This window comes from Bos grunniens, chromosome 6 (genome assembly GCF_055505025.1).
Source record: "Bos grunniens cultivar Pamir isolate PY7600 chromosome 6, Bosgru_T2T1.0, whole genome shotgun sequence".
Taxonomy (NCBI): Eukaryota; Metazoa; Chordata; class Mammalia; order Artiodactyla; family Bovidae; genus Bos; species Bos grunniens.
This window is the reverse complement of record NC_141170.1, coordinates 57052939-57072937: the sequence shown is the minus strand read 5'-3', so window position 1 is coordinate 57072937 and position 19999 is coordinate 57052939. Positions and strand designations below refer to the sequence as shown.

The 19999-nt window shown below is 35.5% G+C and overlaps 1 protein-coding gene across 10 annotated transcripts in view; it reads right to left on the bottom strand.

Annotated features, from left to right (window-relative positions):
• The window catches only part of ATP8A1 (ATPase phospholipid transporting 8A1), a 238832-nt gene that overhangs the window by 170637 nt on the left and 48196 nt on the right, over positions 1 to 19999 (bottom strand). For 2 of the 10 annotated variants that reach the window (XM_086407721.1, XM_086407724.1), the window contains exons 6-9: positions 12524 to 12564; positions 6615 to 6688; positions 3400 to 3473; positions 815 to 884 (exon numbers count right to left, since the gene is read on the bottom strand). In XM_086407721.1, coding sequence (XP_086263847.1) covers positions 815 to 871 — 57 coding nt within the window. In that variant the 5' untranslated portion in view covers positions 872 to 884; positions 3400 to 3473; positions 6615 to 6688; positions 12524 to 12564. Of the gene's footprint in view, positions 1 to 814; positions 885 to 3136; positions 3474 to 6614; positions 6689 to 12523; positions 12565 to 19999 lie in introns of those variants that run through there. The other 8 variants (XM_086407715.1, XM_086407718.1, XM_086407717.1 and 5 more) reach the window with 5 other exon arrangements.

The window sequence follows — 19999 nt, the reverse complement described above, 5'->3', positions numbered from 1 at the left end:
AGGAATCTTTTACATATGGCAAAACCAAATATGGGCCAGGTAAAAGGGAAAAATAAACAGGCTAACACATGTAAAAGTACTTAGAACTACTAATAGTATCATCAGAGTATTGGTTTTTACATAAAATACTAAAAATATTATAAAATCGTTCCTATCTGATGAATCATATTTAATCAGGCAAGTAAAACTGAATTTTCCATAATACTTAACTCTTCCAGTTTATAAAACCACTTCATTGTGGCTCAATGAGAAAAGACTTGCAAGTGAACAGAACTGCCTCAACTCAAGACAATAATATTAAGAAATAAAGCTATAGGGGTTCAGAACAAAACTCAAAAATGTTTCACTTTTGCATGATTCTTATTTTGAGCTAAAGGCAGTGGAGATCCTGAGGGTTCAAGAGAAACTACTGTCCCTCCCTTATCTATCTAAAAGAACTTAAATTATGGGTTTTTCCCAGAGAAGAGTTATTGCAAGAGATAAACTTTATTTAAAGTGGGCCCATCCATCTGGCAGGACACACATCTAATTATCAAACATCTGCTCTTCTTATCATCCTGTAAATGACCCTCAGGGCTTCCCATTACTTAGCTCAGATTGGCATCTCTGTCTTTGAGCCTCTCATGTATGTGGGATTCCATTATGTATGAAATTTAATTTGATTTTTCTCCTGTTAATATGTCTCATGTCAATTTCATTCTTAGACCAGCCAGAAGAACCTAGAAGAGTAAAGTTTTCTTCCTCTCCAAAAAAGTTCTCAATTCCATGTAAGAGAACATACGTAATAATTCCATAAACCAATATTTGATCTTACCTGTCTAATTTTCAGGTTTGTTTCACCATCTAAGTTGGATGTTTCAATGTAGCACATGGCCTGGGGCTCACTGTTTTTTTTTTTAATGGAAAAGCACAAAGATTTAGTTGGGGAAGGAAACCATAATAATAACTTATTTAAAATGCTTAGACTCACTGAAGCCTTTCATTGTAAACAAAAGTTTAGTTACCTAGTTTCTTGATATCTTTCATTCTAACCACAAAATGCTGTGAGGCAGAACCCATGCATGACAACCCATGGATCAGATGTTCAGCCAGAGGACCCCAAAGCAATATCCTGACAACAATCAGTACTGACCTTCAAGATCATGTAAATAATTAGATTTGTCACACTATACTTAAATCTTTCCTTATAGACACAACACAGACTGTATCTGAAATGTAAAGCAGCTTTGTGTCATATCTTTAGCTCAAAAATATCAAGTGAGATCTCATGCTCATAGCCCACATGTAAATTGATTAAGAGATGGATTAGAAAATTCCAGATTGTTGCTTCTATAAACTTGCATTTGCACGTTTGGGTCGTTTGATACTGCATCTTTAGAAAAAATGAATAGGCTTATGTGGACCATAATATTCAAATTTTAAGGCTACTTTAAAAAACTGTATGAACATATTTTACAGTGAAAGTGGATATACACTTTCTTTCCCTTATTTTTTCTATTCTATTTCTTAGAGTTGCTTCAGAGATTAGTGAAGCAGCAAAAAATCAGCCAACTTGGCCATGACCTGAACCTAGAAGGTTCACGCTATGGGTCCTCACCAGAGTGTTTTAGTCAAGTTTAGTGTGCAGTGGCTGGTGTTAAGAGGCCCCGTTCTCTAGTGTTATCACAGGCACACTCCCCTGAATGTCCTGTGATCTGCCCCTTCATGTGCTACTTTTACTTGCTCAGCAACTACAGCCAGGTGAGTCTGCAGCCCTGTTGTATAATCTGATCCTCAACTATAAGGAAAAGCATTTTGAAGTTAAGTCAATCTTAACAGCACTTGCTTATATGAAAAGCCAATCAATTAACATCATATAGTAACTATGAATGTAATTTCTGATAAGTATGTATACTCACAGAAATTTCTAAGTCACAAACACCTGGAATTTTCTAATCAACTTCCAATTTATACATGTGTAAAGCAGAAGATTCTGAGTTTCAGACATGAGCACACTGCTTAGTTTTACAGCTTGAAGACTTGTGAAAAATACTGAAATTCGTGGTCATTAATCAAATATTTTACAGATTCGTTTTAAAGTAAACTCACAAGTCCTTTAATTTCTCTACGGGCTTTTTTTTCTTCTTCCATAAAGCTGATACTTTTTTTCCCAACTGGATAAGTTTTTCAATATCTATATTTTCACTTTATCAATTAAGGTTTTATTTTTTATTACTGTCACAATAGTAATTTAGTTCTATCACTTGCTCCCAATTTGTAATTTACTTAAGTATACACTCAAAAATGGTTTATAAAATTTTATAAAACATATCTTCTGAAAATACAGAAGGATGACAAATGCTAAATGATCATTGCCAACTCCATATTTTAACAGTGAAAAGCATTAAATTTCTACTGATCAATATAGCCAAGGCCGTTCTCACATCAAATGAGAATAATGGTCTTTTTTTTCTCCCATGAAACCACTTTTCTAGAACCTTAAATAGCAAGCAAGTTAGAAAGTTAAATGGCTGGTTTCTTTTTGAAATGGGGTAAATAAAACATATATCCAAATTCAGAACATTCTTAATCTCTTAAAACAACTGTTTTTGCAGGAGTTCTTGACAATGTTATGAAAAGGCAGAAAGAAGTCTCAGATAAGGAATCATGCTAGATAATTATTATTTCAGCAAATTATGATGACATTCAAAACACAGACTACCGAAAGGCAAAGCAGGCTTTTAGATTAGTAAGTGGAAAGATGAAACAAGATGCTTATCACAATACAGACACTAGTAGACAGCTGAGGTTGATCAGAGTAACGTGCACTTTGTCACGAGTTACAAGTGGGATAAATACTGATCCCAAAGCATGCAGTATCAACTGTACAACATCCAGCTTTGTGCAGGGGGTCCTCTGTAAGCCCTACAAGCCCAAATTATAGCCACAACTGCTATGGGATTCTACTGAACTTGTACAAAATCTCAAATATATGACAAATGTTTAAAATTATAAAAATTTCTCAATAACAGTTTTTCATGTACATCTTAACATTGTTCAGAGCAGTATCCTGGAGAGGTACTAAATGGAGCCTTAGTATTTAGGCAAGTTGTTAAAATGAATATATAGTAATGATGCATAGGAAATTAAAATCTACCTTCAGTGGCATGCCTCATGGACTCCGACTCCTGTTGATAACAACAGGAGCTGAATTTGCCCACTCGAGGGATGAACATCATTCAACAATGTATTCATAAAAGGACTTTGAAACATCTGTGAAATATCCATCACCAAGAAGTATAAAATGTTTGTGTTTTCAAGGAAGAGATACAAAGCTCAATGATCTTTGGGTGCAAGCTGCTTTCTGGTGAAGGGTGAGGATCCACATACACACATCCTGTACAACTCAGTGGTTCTAACCTTGAGGACAGGCTGATGAGATCTGCTGGGAGATGCTCCCCATTGGTCACTTTCACTATTTCCCCTACTGCCACCTACAGGTCCCAGTTTAAAATAATTAAAACAAAAAAATGAATAACAGAGGGGGAAAAAAAAAACAAACAAATGGACAAAAGAGACAGAAAGTTTGAAATTATTATAGAAAATAATACATGTTAATAAAAATGTCTAATGCCAATTTTTTCAAAACTTATTTTGATCAGGTCTAAAGGCACAAGAAAATGGAATATTTCAGAATCACTTACTTGCTTTTAAGCCCAATTTTCAATTTTTAATACAGAAACTTTTGATTTCTAAAATTTTACTCATAAGCATATCTGAGCAAACTAAATAAAAACATGTTTTTATATAGAGAGCTACTTTATCTAATAGATTTTCCTTTCTCCAATTCCTCACTCTTTTGCCATCTATTGTATATCCACTCCTATCCAAGAAGAAAAGAAATAATGGTGAAAACTACTTTTAGGCTTTTGAAAAACAAAGTATACTGTACTATCTCTCCCCCTACACACATACTAAAAAAATATTCCTTAAAATATTCTGAATCCAAAACATTTTAAAGGTTAATTGCATAGACAGCTTAATATATTTAATGTAAAGCTACAAAGGCATGGATCTGGGAATTTATAGTTGTAGACTTTTGAATTATTTATTAATAAAGTTTTGGTAATCAACAGTTTGGGAGAACAAGTCTTTGAATCTAGGAGAAATTTTTCAGAGAAGGTATGAAATTGATATGGCAAGAGTCTGTCTGAATTTGGATTAATAGTTTGGTTTATTTTACTGTATTTTATACTTTGTGAACCCATATATGTGTTTTTGTTATATGATAAAATTTCAGTTCCTTCATTTCAAAATGAAAATCAGTGAAACACAGTAACTTTCAACCATGTTCATAGTTTAATTTCAAACTGCCTCTAAGAAGATGTACTAATACTATTAGTATTAATAAATTAAAAGTTTAGAAATTAGAATATTATAAACTCTTGTTTTGCTTTTTGCTAAATGGTGCTCACTTGCTGTTGAAAACCACCATGTCCTTATTTTGATAGGGGACAGGGTAGTATAATGAGATGCTAGATTGGGAGTTAGGTATTCCAATCCTGACCCAGTCAGTGGGTAAAATGAAATGACTGAAAACAAGACAAAGTCAAAATCATCTTTCTGTTAATAGTGGCAAAAGCTTCTACCTACTTATTGAGGCTAATGTAGGTTCACAAGAGCCAAGTAATGCAAAAATAGTTTGAGAAAAAAAAATTTAAAAAGCAATAAAACCCCCAGAAAGGTGGTATTTTGTCACTAGGTAGAAATATTTAATAGCACAAAATTCAATATCAAAAAGCAGTGAATCAGATAATCTTTTTAAGATTAATCATCTGAAGGAAGTTAATATACATAGTAGATGTATATTAAGATACAGAAACCATTTTGATCTACCAATATTGACAGCCACCAATAAATGCTTTTAGTGCTGAGAAAAGAAATCCTGTAAAAATGTCCTCAAGTTTAAGAAACACAAACATATAGCTTATTAGGAGTTTGGATTAGATAGAGACAGATGAAAAATATTTTAAGAACTTTCAACTTAGAATTAAATATAAATTCGAGGTAGCATAGTCAATTATCTTCATATTTCTGAGCATATAAAAATGAAAATTGTACTTAATGTTTCAGCATATGATGATTTCTATGATAAGTTATGTCTCTATAATAAGTTTAATCAGGAAAATATCAGAAGTTTCCTAAAGTGCTGGAATGCTTCACTATCCTTTTGAACTTTGTTGTGTGACATTCAGATGGTCCATCATTCATTACATCCACCAAACTTTTACTTAGTACCACCAAGTGCATATCATTCTGCTGGTTAGCCATTCTTAAAAGACTATCAGCTTAAACTGAAAGCAGAATCAGGGAGTATTAAGAGTCTGATCATTTAATCCATCTTCCTCACTTTGAAAGATGTGAAGTCAAGGTTTGAGACAGTAATTCTGGTTCAAAATCACCACGCCAAGATAAGAACCCTGGGATTTGCTTTCTAAGCAAAGCTCTCTAGGACCTGACAGTGACATTAAGTGTACTGTTGACCCATTCTCCAGGGACCATTACCAGCATCCTTCAGTTTTAGAAACTTGCCCTGATAAAGCTAGAAGCAAAGGTAACTAAAAGCATACAGGTTGGTTTTAAAAGCTATTAATTTTAATCTTTTTTGGGGGGGGACACCAATAGGTAATTGGCACCAAAAGCTCCCAGCTATAAAATACAAAAAAATTACTATAGTTACTTCAACTACCTGTAGACTTACTTCTATAAATATCTAGAAAACTCTTATTGCTCAATTAAGTTTCCCTAATTTGTCATAAATTCAATCAGTTTAAATAATGACCTGATTAAACAGATTTTGAAAAAAGGACACTGTCCATATTTATATGTGGATTTTACAAATAAAACTGTCCAAGGAAATGATGATAAACAACCTCTAAAATAGTAAAAACATTTTTCTTAATTTATATTAGGACTAGCTTTACAGTTTTTAAGCCTAAAGCCATTTGAAAGTCACATTCTTTAAAGGGTAACAGTGCCATATGACCAATTTATGACTATCTTAAATACGAGCAAAACAAAAATTATCTAAATTCAGTAAGAAAGAACTTAAAAGAAAGAAAAAAGTGCTTTAATTTTTGTTGGAAGAGTATAATATTTCAAAAGACATGATGACAAAAAAGAAGTCATTTATCCATTTTCTTGTACCAATGCACCATAAAGATCAAGAAACTTTGGAGGGATACATGAATGCATCATAAAGGAATTTATCATGAACAAAGATTGCAAGATAAATCAACAGTACCCAATCCATGTATTATATAAAATAAGTGATAGGAAATCTTACAGGAGTCAGTAGTCTATACAAACAGATCTGAACACATTCAGAGGGAGAGTTGACTCTTAACTGTAATTTTAATTTCTGAATTTTAAAGCATAGTACCTATCACTTATTCTATATGGCAAACATGAAAGAGTTCCCTAAGTCCAATCAATCTTTTTAACGTTTAGTTCAAAATCATTGGAGAGGCTTAAAATTCTTCGTTTATTCCTTATTTCCTTGGAGAAATCACAAGGTCAATGCAGGGTAGAGAAACCATCCTCTACACTGTTTGAGCATCAGTAGGTATCTCTACCTTGATGAGAGAAGTACAGTGTCAGCAGGTATATACTCTTTGCCTTTTATTATAACTATATCTCCAACATTTACCTGAAAGAAAACTGGGAATTGGTTAATTATCTGCATTGAAAATAGTTACAAATACACAACCCATTTGTATTTAAGCAGAGAATACAGTAAAAAATGCTTATTGGCAAACAAGAACCACTTCACAAAATGGCATAAAATTATCTAGAAGTGAGGCCAAGGATGGCGCAATCCTTTAAAAAGAAAAAACAAATACAGAATCTGTATTGTATCACCTAAGTAACATAGCTTAATAAAAATAAATTTCATCCACTCTGGTCACTTAATTGACATCTCATCTTCTCATGATTCTCTCCCTATGACATAAAAATAAAAAGGAGGAATTTTCCAAATGAAATCATTACCCTGTTTAAGGGAATCTCAATACAACTGGAAAAACTATGTATGTATATATCACTACTCCTCAGATGATCTTGGTTAAAATCCATAATTTAGAGAGGGAAACAAAGAGTTTTAGATTTTCAGTTATTTCCCAGGATCATAGAGGAAGAGCTTAGACTCAAATCCACATTGAGCTGTCTGCAAAGTCTGATTTTGCATAAGCAAATATAATGAAATGATCACTGCATTTTAAATTAAAAAAGAAAAACCAGTTTAAGTCTCTTTCTTATTTTACTACCTGTTAGCATTAGTGTGAGCACCATCTGAAGACAAGTCAAAGATATACTGTGTCCAGAAACTTAAAAGTAATTTAAAGGATAGGTTTGTCACAGAGCTTTTGGCAAACAGAGTAACTCCAACTAAGTGGCAATTGGTGTGCTGGCCAAGTTGAGCAAATTACACTGATGGCCACGAAATTAGACCTCACTCTTAGCAGCCAAGAAAACCTAAAAGTTTTACTATTTAATCAAGTGAAGAAAAGCCCTTTTTCTTGTGGGGGGTGGTGTTAAAGCCTTTTTGTTCTCTCCCCTCTCTACTTTTCCTTGAATCCCAAAATAACACTTTTCTGCACAGGCCAGGGGGAGGTGGTGGTGTGGGGAAGAGCCTGATGTCCTCAGTGGGAATCACAATAAGAGACAGCCCACTGTGGTCTAGTATATACCGTGGGGGAGACAAGTTAGGGAAGGCTGGAGGAGACCTTCTCATCTACGGTAGGTATGCTGGTTATCCAGGTAGGGAAACTCTAAATACCTTGATTCCAAAGAGATTTGTTTCAAATGAAATCTGGACTATCTGAGATTGACAAACTGTCAGGGACCTTGGAATCAAACATCCCCTTCCTTAAAAAAATGGGGAAAATGGGAAAACAAAAAATAGCATGTATAGGTATATACTGGCCCTTAAAGTAATGTGAGAGTACTCTGATAGCACTCACTAAAAGCAAGATAAACAGAGCAAAGATCTCTGCAGCCAGAGCACCAGGAGAGAATTCTACACAGGTAACCATTTAACTGCTGCTTAATTATCTCCTGTGTGTTAACACTTGCTTTTCAATCAGACTGTATTCTTTATAAAGTCAGAATCACATTTGCCTATACTACAGGGTTAGGAATTTTTGTAAGTCTGTTAGACACTAACAAATTGCACTATTTTCCAAAATCTTCATTCATCATAAGACCAATGAAAGGCTTATAGTTAGTAAACTGAAAACTAAAAGAAAGTATCAGCATCTTACATGGTCTCACATGGGTACCCCAAAGGGTTTAGGAAGACCAAGGGCTCAGTGAATGCTAAGGTTCTCACTGCACTGTGAAGGGACTTACTCCTTCCTTCTGATGCCTAGGTTTTAGCTCACTTTCTCAAACACCTCTTTCCTAATGTGCCATTCATTTCTGTTTTCAGGCTGGTATGTGCATAGGAATAGACAGAACAGAAAGTCAAGACGCCAAAAATTCTTTGACCACGTTGTTCTAATGAAAGTTATCATGACAAAGCACTTTTAGTCCCCAAATACTTAAGTTTAAAAAAGTACTTAGGGCTTCTGGCCACTACCTTGAGCCTTCTCATGCGATTAACATTAGAGATTATAATTGAGGATTATGAAAAAGGTTATCAGACTATAATAGACTGACTGAAGATCTGATATGTTCAATTGCAGGCTCCAGCATATTTATATTTTTACTAAGGAATTTCTGAAGATATGAATTCTTAATCCAAAGACCTAGATTTCATGGTGGAAACTTCAGGCATGAAAGCAGCTGTATAGAGTGATTTTGCAGGGGCATATGGCCCACTACTTCATGCTTTTCTTTAAAGCCTGAAAAATATGTTGATTCTAAGATTCTTCACTTAATTTTTCTGCCTGCTACTATTTCAAAAACATGTGAACAGTCTCAACTGCATCTTAACTTTAAGAACTGATCTCTGTGGTAAGAGTAAAGAAGACAGCTGTTGACTTTCAAGAGTGGGGATGCAACGCCTTTTTCAGGGCTTTGTGACTGTAATATTTTCTTAGAAAACCAGATGCTGGCAATTTAACCTTGTGCAACAAAGAAAAGGCTTCCAAACAAAAGCTGGAGGGATAAACTGCGAGTGTTTGAGAGCTGAAATCTGCCCATCTATGAATGACAAGGTGGACACTGCAAATTTGTAGGTCCTCTGAGAAACATTAAAAAGCAACCGCAGTAGCCACACACTCAGAAAGGCCAAGAAAAAAAGAACCCTGAACTTAAAGCCCATTTGCATTAAAGTTTATCATATTACGCTGGCAAATGGATCAGACTCTTGGTTTTGCTTTATTGATTTTATTTTTAATTGCACAAAATATCACATAAGCTAAAGAAAACACTTGCCTTCCAATCTGGCTAACACAACAGCCAGCCTGTTTTCACATCAGTTCCTTTAGTGTTCAATAAATCATTTCTACGTCACCAGCATCTTGGTGTACACCATCCCATTCCTTTTGCCTCTGATTCTTCTATGACACAGTGACTCTATTGTGAGCCTACTGCTTAGCAGATATATTCAGTAAGTATTTGCTGAGCGATGCTATAAAATTTTTCTGTGTGTTGCCACAATATTTGAAATTACAGCTTTTACTTGTCACAAAATATACCAGAGTATACAATGTCATAATTTATTTATAAAATGCTTTCACTATTTCTGGATATCCATATATTGTTAACTTTTTGCTATTATAAATAATGTTAAATGATAATATTTTCTTGGGATAAATTCTCAGAAATGTTCTTTTTCCTTTTTCATGGTTGTCAATATGAAGACCTAAATTGCTAAATCTACAATATTATGTGAATAAAAGACTTCATACAAATTCTGAAATATAAAAATTTCTCCTTGATAGCAAATGAGACCTCAATATTGTTTAAATTTGCAACTTGTATTATTAGGTTGAATATTATACTGAGTCTGGTTGCTTATTATATATTTCTTGTTAGCTTTTGCCAACTTTTATTTCCTATCTAGATAACAACAATTTCAATCTTTTGTCATATTTGGTGCAAATATTTCCATAATTTCTCTGTTTATTTGTGTGTTGCATACTAGATTCAAATTTTATGTAATCAAATTCCATAAATCCTTGAGATGTTGATCTTGTTCTTCTCCAAATATTAAGATTTTTCATTCTATGTTTTGCAAAAATAATATTTTAACATTTTCTTCTAGTCAATTGAAATTTATTTTAGCCTAGGCTATGATTTAGACATAAATCGTACTATTCTTGAAACTGCTAATCTGTGGTCCCGACATGATTTATTAAATAATCCTTTTATGGGTGATTTTCCCCCCCTTTTATTAAATATTAAATAGGCTTTAGTTCAAGGCATTCTTTTTTTTGGTTTTATGCTATTCATCAAAGTATGTATGTGCAACAGATCCACACTATTTTAATAACTTTTCATTTTATTTACATTTAATCCTTGCACACTGTTAATTTTCCAAAATAGTCTTCTGTTTTCTCAACTATTTGTTTTTGAAGTTACAGTGAATAATTTAGTAAACTCTTGAGGAAAAAGGAATGATAATTTCCCTGAGGTTATGATATATCATTACTTTTGAAGAAGTGGGGCTTTGTTTTTCTAGGAATATGACACATTTGCCTATTTCTGTGAAACTTTAACACTTAAAGTTTCAAGGTTTTCTTTACAGCAGTCATATATATATTTCAAGTTTATTTGTAAGCATCCCACATGCTACTAGGAATGAGATGTCTTTTTTCATTGTATTTTTCTAAATTGTTATTGCTAAAAAAAAGTCATGTCAATTTCTGAATATTTATCTTGAATTCATCACTGAGCCAACTTTTATTAACTCTAATTAGCTAAGTGCCTACTTCCAGCTATTAAGTAACATCAGTAACATTTTGGCTGGATGACTTTTTGCAACATGTTAAATTCTACCCCTCTGTTTCTCAAAGTGGGATATCAAGGGAAGGTGTGGCACTGAACTGCAAGACAACTGAGAATGCTATTAATCATGGGCTGGTAAATTAATTTTCTGTCCATGAAAAATTGGAAAAGTTAAAATAATCTACTCAGTCTTGGAATAATGACTGTCCAATAGGAAAATAAAACATTGAAATGAATTAAAATTAATTTTAGGGTGAGGTAGTGGATGGTTATCTCCTGACTTTACAACTAATTTATTTTCTAAGCAAGCACTCGAGGTAAGAAGAAATTGTTATCAATTTCTTTGGATATGCATTTATGTTAATTACCCTGACAATCCTAGTAAATAAAATATATTTATATTAAGAATCAATTATCATACTTGACTACATCCTACTTGCCTTCTCTCTAGTGTTTACATTCATAAGTACTATACAAGAGCATAAAGGAAACTTCTTTTGAAACAGTAAATTGAGCTTTTTTGTTTTTTCTATCTTGTGCCTCTGAAAAAGAGGCAACTGCCACAGAAATAAGGAAAGAACAAAGTATTTTCCTCTTTGTTACTTTCATGTCAAAAGCCAAAGACAGGGAGAGTAATGACTTTTCAAATATCCAGAAAAGGAGATGTCAATCTTTATTCTGGCCACTGACTTAAAATTGAAATGCAGTGAGTTCAGAGGGCTTCCTGTTACCCGGGAGGACACAGGTGACTGTGAGTGTCACAGGCAGAATCAAGGGCATGGCCTTTAACTGGGAAAGGCTGGGGCGCAAATAAACTCAGGGTACTTACACACCTGTTGTCCTCGCAATATCAGAACACAAGCTCCCTGGGTGGAGTGGCCTTGTTCTGAAAAGTCTCTTACAAAGTTAGGAAGGTTATTCCCTTGCGGATGACTGGAGGTTAAATGGTCTTCCAGAACTAAAGGAGAACTAACAGTCATAGCTTACCTTTTGAAACTGGGGTCTGAAAAGCATACGAACATTTGGATAACACTTGCTAAACTGTGACTCAACTCATTAACTGTCGTGTTAGAGGTCCTATGAGCAAATTAACTTCTTGATGTTATGGAACTGATTTCCAGCTAGTTAGAAGATGATATTTAGTTAGCAAGACTTTAAAAAAAAATGAATTAGTAATATGTTAATGTGATTAGCCACAATAAATGAATTTGAAGTAAGATACACAAATGTGAACTATCAGAATCTAATTTTTGTTTTACTTGGACAGTAGATGAGTAAAGCAAAAAAATTACAACACAAAACAGTCCATGGTTAAATGAAATCTATGAAAACAGTACTCAAAATATACTATGAAAGAAACAAAAAGTTCTAAATATAACTTTAAGATAGTAGTCTTTCTAATATATTGCAGAATTATTAACCGGAAATGACTAAGTGAAGAAGATTCCATGTGTATTTACATTACTTACTAAACAGCTTTCACATCAGTGGAATCCTTGACATTTGCTTATATCATACACAAAAATTACATCTGCTAGAGTACACCTCTATGCATGTCTCCTCCTGTAACAAAATAAAAACCAGTGCATACCTTTTCCCAGTGCACAATTTCCCAAGCACCATTTCTCAAAACTGGAAAGAGAAAAGGTGATAGTTTTAAGAATGTTTTTATTACTCATCAAAAGCCTACCTCTGATGAAATGATCATTTTTAAATGAATAGCTTCAAATAAATGAACTGGTAACAATTTTTACAGGTTTAAAAACTAATTGTGACAGCAAAGATACATAAAATTATACAAAGAAACAACCAATGTACATTTTATATCTCACAGTAAAATATTACTAACAAGGTACTCTTTCGCCAAGGGCTTTCTTTAGCACACGAAGAATTACAGGGCTTGGCTGGAGGAGAAAGCCACAAAAATGTTTGAAAAAGGGAGTGACAAGCTTAAAACATTTCAGAAGCCAGAACAGTAGCAATGCTAAAAAAACAAACAAACAAAAAAAGATTTACAAGTTTATTTGTAAGCATCCCACATGCCACTAGGAATGAGATCTCTTTTTTCATTGTAAGATAGAAGGAATGGATTTCAAACTAGGTAGTAAAAATTTAATACATAAACCAGTAGATTTAAAAAAAATCTGTACTTTTAGCTTTAAAATAATGGAAAATAGCAAATATTTGTATATTTGGTTTACTGAGAAGAAACAAAAGAAGAGGGCTACAATTAAATTATGATTGAGGGGTTGAAATTTCTCAGAGTTTTATTACTGGTTTGCAACAGTAAAGTTAACTCGGTTTACTTTTCCTTTATTCCTACAATGCATCTGTGGCATAATACTGAATATACCCATAGACAATAACAGATAAAACAGAAAAGAGAATAAAGTGAAGTAGATAGCACAGCATGGAGTTAAGAAAAAGAGTAAGTCAAGGTCAGTCAACAAATTATCCTTACAGTAAATTCCATGAGGGCAAAGCTAACATTTGCTTTGTTTAATACAATATTCTCTGGAAACAGTACAGTCCTGGTGCTAAGTAGCTGCTGGGTAAATATTTGCAAGATGAATAACTTAAAGACACGAAAACATTAGATTCAGTTTCTTTTGATGTTAGAAGCGATGAAGGCTGAACCTTCTTAAGTAAATCACAATGATAATCTCTAAAATGTGCAATAGCAAACCTAACATTAATTACATACTCACAGATCTGAAAACCAGTGCTATCATATAAAATATTCTAATCTAAATATAATCTTTTAGTGTTTCAAAATTTCCTGAACCCAGGGACTATGTCTTATTCATTTATCTCTAGCAGTTCGCAGCATTCCTGGCATGTAAGACACTCCAGTGTGAAACGGATGAGTAAGTGCAAGGAGGAGTATCTTACAGTGAATTCTGGTGAATCAACTTCATTAATTTAAATAATTCCAAGATGAAGAGCTAACACTAAAGAATTTCCCAGTAACTATGAGGAGTATCTATCTTACAGTGAATTTTGGTTAACCAACTTGATTAATAATTCCAAGATGAAGAGCTAACACTAAAGAATTTCCAGTAACTATGAGGAGTATCTATCTTACAGTGAATTTTGGTTAACCAACTTGATTAATTTAAATAATTCCAAGATGAAGAGCTAACACTAAAGAATTTCCAGTAACTATATGAATAAGTTTAAGTTTCAGTGTTTACAGCTGGGGGTGAAGGATCTGAGCCCAGCATCTAAAACTGATCCCTACGCCCTAAACACAAGACTCTAATGCCTGCAGAGTTCACCCACACTGGTGGCGCTAGTGGTAAAGAACCCTTCTGCCAATGCAGGAGACATAAGGGACACAGGTTTGATCCCTGGGTCAGGTAGATGCCCTCGAGGTGGGAATGGAAACCCACTCCAGTATTCTTGCCTGGAGAATCCCACGGACAGAGAAGACTGGCGGGCTACAGTTCACAGGGTCGCAAAGACCTGGACACGACTGAAGTGATTTAGTACTATTCCACCAGTAAAACTGCCCCTAGAGTACAAGGGGTTCAGAGCACATTTCTTAAGAGTAAAAAAGTCCTGGGTTTAGATGCCATCTCCATCGGGTGTCAAGCAATATCTTCCTCAAAATCAGTTGTTACAAAGAATAAACAAATGAGAGCATTTTGCCGGCAATCACAGTGGCTACAATATTAAGTCAACAAGGAGGGCTGGAAGAGTGCTGTTCAAATGTACATCCCTGAATGAGGGGCTACAATCTGCATAGATTTAAATTAGAAAAAGAATCCTGTTCAATAGCACTGTTGTCATTTATTTTCTTCTAATCCCATCTCATATAAGTAAACATTTTCCCACTGCAATACCCCACTGTTTAAAAACCAGCATCCAGTATTTTTAAAATTAAGAGGCTTGACATGAAAATGAAGACTGCAGGCTCATCTAGAAGCCCGGTCAATTCCTGCACTGTGACCTGCGGCTGGGACAGCAGGGGTCCCCACTTTCGATGAGGCGCACCACTCCATCACCATGCTTGTTTGTGGTTTCCCACTGCCGGACATACAGCCGACTTTCCTTATTTAGGAGACCTGCCTGGCTCACACATATGAGGTTTTTCTCTCCTTCACTGAGGTATAACTTACAACCAGCTATATAGACCTTATGTGTTTTGTTCAATGAGTTTTAAAAAACTGTAAACATCTGTGAATCCACTACTTAGAACGAGATACAGAACTCCAGAAAGACTCCTTGTACGCCTTTACCATCCATCCATCCTCCCATCTGCAGAGGCAAATATAAATTATTCACCATAAGTTAGTTTTGCATGTCACATGCAATGAATCACATAATATTTTTGTATTGAAGTTTCAAACAGTGTATCTGAGATTCTGTTTAAAAAAGTTTATTTCCACCATTAAATTGACATGGTACTACGGGAGACTGATTTTTGGATTCTGTATTTATGCCACTGATCAATTTACACATTTTTCATACCAATATATACCAGGCCTTGATCACTGTAACTCTACAGTAAGTCCTGAATTTAGGTAGTCTTCCTACATTGTTCTTTTCCAATATTGTTTGGCTATTTTGAGTTCTTTGCATTTCCATGTAAATTTTAAAACTGAATTGTCAATTCTGAAAAAGAAAACAAAACAAAACCTCTAAACCCTCTAAAGAATTTGATTTGGGGCTCAAGTGTTTCAATTCATTGCAAGCCCGGACAAGCTATACCTTTCTATTAATTTATGTCTTCATAAATTTTCTCCAGTATGTTTTTGTATTTTACAGTGCATGGGTCTTTTATTAGATTTACTTCTTGATATTTGATGACTTGTTTCCTTATACTGTAAGTTGTCTTTTTTTTTTTTACCACATTTTCCAATTAGTCATTGGTGGTATACAGAAATGCATTAAACTTTCATACAATGATCCTGTCACCATTAATTTTGTTAAATTCACTTATTAGTTCTGGTAGGACTTTTTTCTGTTTGTTTCATAGCAATACTTTCTAAGAAAATTAATTTCAGTTTGTCAACAATGCTGTATTATGTTTGGCAGTTTTATTGTCCTCATATGCCTCATTGTGAATCTTATTTTTAAGCTTATGCTCTTATGAGAAAAAAAAAAATTTCTTCCCCTAGACTCCAAGATCTGGGACTCAAGAACGTTCTCTTTCCATTCACTGCTGTATTCCCAGTGTTTCCATGCAACACAAAGGTGCTCAGTCAGTACTCACTGGATGGAAAGTGGATGCATTGATGTTCTTATGTGTTTGGGGTCACATAAAGCCATAGTAGTAGATTTACTAAAGATACAACCCTGCTCCCTAGTAGATTTCCTGTTAAAAATATACACACAATGTTTAAAAAACAGCTGCAGAGGAAAACACTTTGGCATCTCCTGAAAAGATTAGGCACAGAGCTATCATGAGATACAGAAATTTCACACCTAAGTGTACATCCAAGAACTGAAAACATATTCATACAAGAACTTGTGCACAACTGTTCACCATATCATTGTTCACAATAAGGAGAAGGTGCAAACAACCCAAATGCCCATCCACCAACGAATGGTTAAACAAGAGGGGTATATCCACACAACGGAATGTTATTCAGTCATATAAAAGGAATGGAGTGCTGATACACGTGACAACTGGATGACTCCTGAAGATAAGCCAGACACAAAAGGCTACATATTGTATGGTCCCCTTTATGTAAAAGTCCAGAATAGAGAAATCCATATGGATAGAAAGTAGATTAGTGGTTGTCAGAGGCTCTTGGAAGAGGCAATGGGGACTGTTTATATGTCTGGGGTTTCTTTTTGAGGTGATGAAAATACTCTGGAATCAGATAGTGGTGATGGATGCATAATGCTGTGAATATATTAAAAACACTGAAGTGTACACTTGAAAATAATGAATTTTACAGTATATGAATTATAATTCAATAACGAACAGCTACATAAAATGATGCCAATGAACTATTTAAACATTTGCTTAAAATAACCTTCTCAGCTTCAGAAGTTCCTAAATGATTCCAACGCGAGCAGCTGGAAATGGTTATGCAACCAGTAGATGCACTAATGCTCCTGTGTGTTTGGGACAGGAACGTCCTCTGATGTCAGCTTTGCGCCACCCTTTCCAGCTCTGGAACTTAACTAACCCCCCTTGAAATGGTGCCACTTGGAAGAGGTTTGTCAGTTCACATCCAAAAATAGCTCTGAACCACTCCACTGGGTTCCCCTTACAGGCTGGAAGAGTCACAACAGGCTCACCAAACTCAGCAGACCATGCCAGGGAGTCTGCTCCACCAGGGAGGTTAGAAGCGTGGCCACTTTCATGGAAACCTGGAAAACCATCTGAATCTGCTTCAGTTCTCCATTCCCCCCCCAATACTCATCCCCTTCAACCTTGCTTGGATGGTTTCTCCATGCACATTCGAGCCCATCTACATCCTCGACCCCCCTACCTGACCCTTCTGCAGCACCCTCCCTCTATAAACCAGCCAGTTCTACCATCTCATAGGGAATGCCTGCCTCCACCAGAACAGTACATCCACCTAGCCTCTTCTCTCCTCCTCTCCATCCAAGTGTTTCCTCTCTATTCATCACTGGAGTCACACTGTAAAATATGTCTTACTACAAAAACTGACACGCCTAAGAAACTTTTAAATACATATTCAGCCAATAATGTTTTCTACCAAACTACAGAATCAATGTATTACTATCCAAGCCAACAGGAGTTATATAAAACGAAAAGCTGAATGTCTCTCCTCATCTCATGCCACTTTCTCAAGGTAAGGAATGCTAACTGATTCATCCTTATACTTTCCTCTAGACAAGCATAGACACATGCATGTTTATTTTCTTTCTTTTCAGAAAATGTATTTCTCTGCAACCTGGTTTTCCACTTAACATATACTTTTAGGACAAAGCATGGAGACAGTCTATTTTTTGAAAAATAATCCCTGTATCTTTGCATCTGTTACAAATGGATAGATAATTTGAACAGACTCACAAGACTCCACAGGGTGCATTCAAGAAAAGTTTTAATCAAACTAGAGGATGTGGTACAGCTGGAAAAGGAATGGTAGCTTAAAAGCCCAGGCAAGTACCAGGAGCCCAAAAAGCTTCTAGGCACAGCCCTCCAGGGTTTTTCCTCATTCACCGAGGACATGGATTTAAACTCCATGATATGGAGGATAAATCTTAACTTCAGGGAAGCCTGGGAAGATGTTTCCAGGGGATCTTTTATACCCCCTCATCAATTAGACAAGTCAGATTATGTTACAGGTTAAACCAGGTAAGTTACAACTCAGTTAAACTACCACTCGTCTACATCCTTAAACCCAGCAGAGAAGCAAGTTTTGGGTGCCCCAGGGAGTTTCAAACCCTACAAAGCACCTTATAATTCACCAATTAGTCCATCTTGTCCTTCTCTTGGCCAAGTTTCAGCATCACAATTCCAGGTGTCCCTGAGATCAGCATAGAGCTATTTCAGACCAGCTGTGAAACAACTCTTTCACATAACAGCTATATCATAGTGTATTCAACCATCCTCCTCTCAATGGAAACTCTGACTTCTGCTTTTTCTGCCACCTCAAACAACACTGAAATATATTTACATGATTGTATCCTATAGGAGAAGATTCCCAAAGGAGCACCGCTGTCTCTAGGGTATTTATGTTCGTACTTTTATCAGATACAACCAGATTCATTCCTACTGCAATCTATACCATCATTAGCAATATATAAAGTCCCACTGACAATAAACTTAGACAAGCACAAATTGTTATCAGTCATTTGAATTTTGTCAATCTGATAAGTATTTGGTATTTATTCTGAAAGTTACAGTGGACTGGATTAATACAAGTGTAAATTACCTTAATGTCCTACACTGACTTAGAATTCTAACTAGGTAGAGAAACACATCTTTGGATGTAGTACAGAACCTGGGTACTCAACAAGTGGTCCCCAGATCTGCATCATCAGCATCACCTGGAGGCTTCTTAGACCCTGGGATGTTTCTACCCTTTCTATATTTTACCCCCAATTTCATTTGTTCTTGCATACAGAACTGGAACACAGAAATAAAGGCTGGATGCACAGTTTCTTCAAACTTGAGACTAGACCCATTTTAGGATATAGAGAACAACACAGAATTCTGGTGAAGTTAAAAATCACAGCTCACAATATAGAAAAGGTTTCTGTACAATTTAAGGCTTGAATACTGGCTGAGTATAAAGGTCAGTCACAATTCATTACTGTCTTTACTTCTGAACTGGTTCCTAAAATCCAACCACAGAACAATGAAAATAAACCATATCACATGTATAGACTGGTGACTGAAACAGCAGCCTAGTTATTTTTAATCACTGACCTCCTTTGACCCAGCTCTAGCCAGGTTTAGAGGAAGCAAGAAGTGACGCTGGGTCCTTTGCTGAGCTTTCAGCTTTCTTGAGCCCAAAGTAAACTTACTTCATAACCCTAGAGAAGGTGAGTGGTGGAGATGACCAGTGATGCCTGGTGAAGGGGACTGTGAACAAGCTGGAACAGAATTATGCCAATGGCCTGTCTCATGATGCATTCTTTTCAATGCAAACCTCTTCCACCTCTCAGTAGTTCCCCAAACATACCTGCTATAATTTCCACATGGGCTAATTAGTCTGACAATATGCATGGCAGAGCTCAGATTTTAAACAAACACCTCAAATGTCACCTGTTTTTACTGAGCAGGATGCTACTTAACAGCTTTTGTTGTAATGGGCTGTCTTTTCTGAAATGAAAACATTCTGTTACAGTCCCTTGGGAATTCCCTAATCAAAGGCTCTGGAGAAGGTTCGATGCACGATACTGGATGCTTGGGGCTGGTGCACTGGGACGACCCAGAGGGATGGTATGGGGAGGGAGGAGGGTTCAGGATGGGGAACACATGTATACCTGTGGCGGATTCATTTTGATATTTGGCAAAACCAATACAATATTGTAAAGTCTAAAAAAAAAAAAAGGCTCTGGAGAAACCGTCAGTCTTTCAGGACTTGATGAACATAAGGTACAGGTGCTGGCTCACCTGGGAGAGAAGCCATTA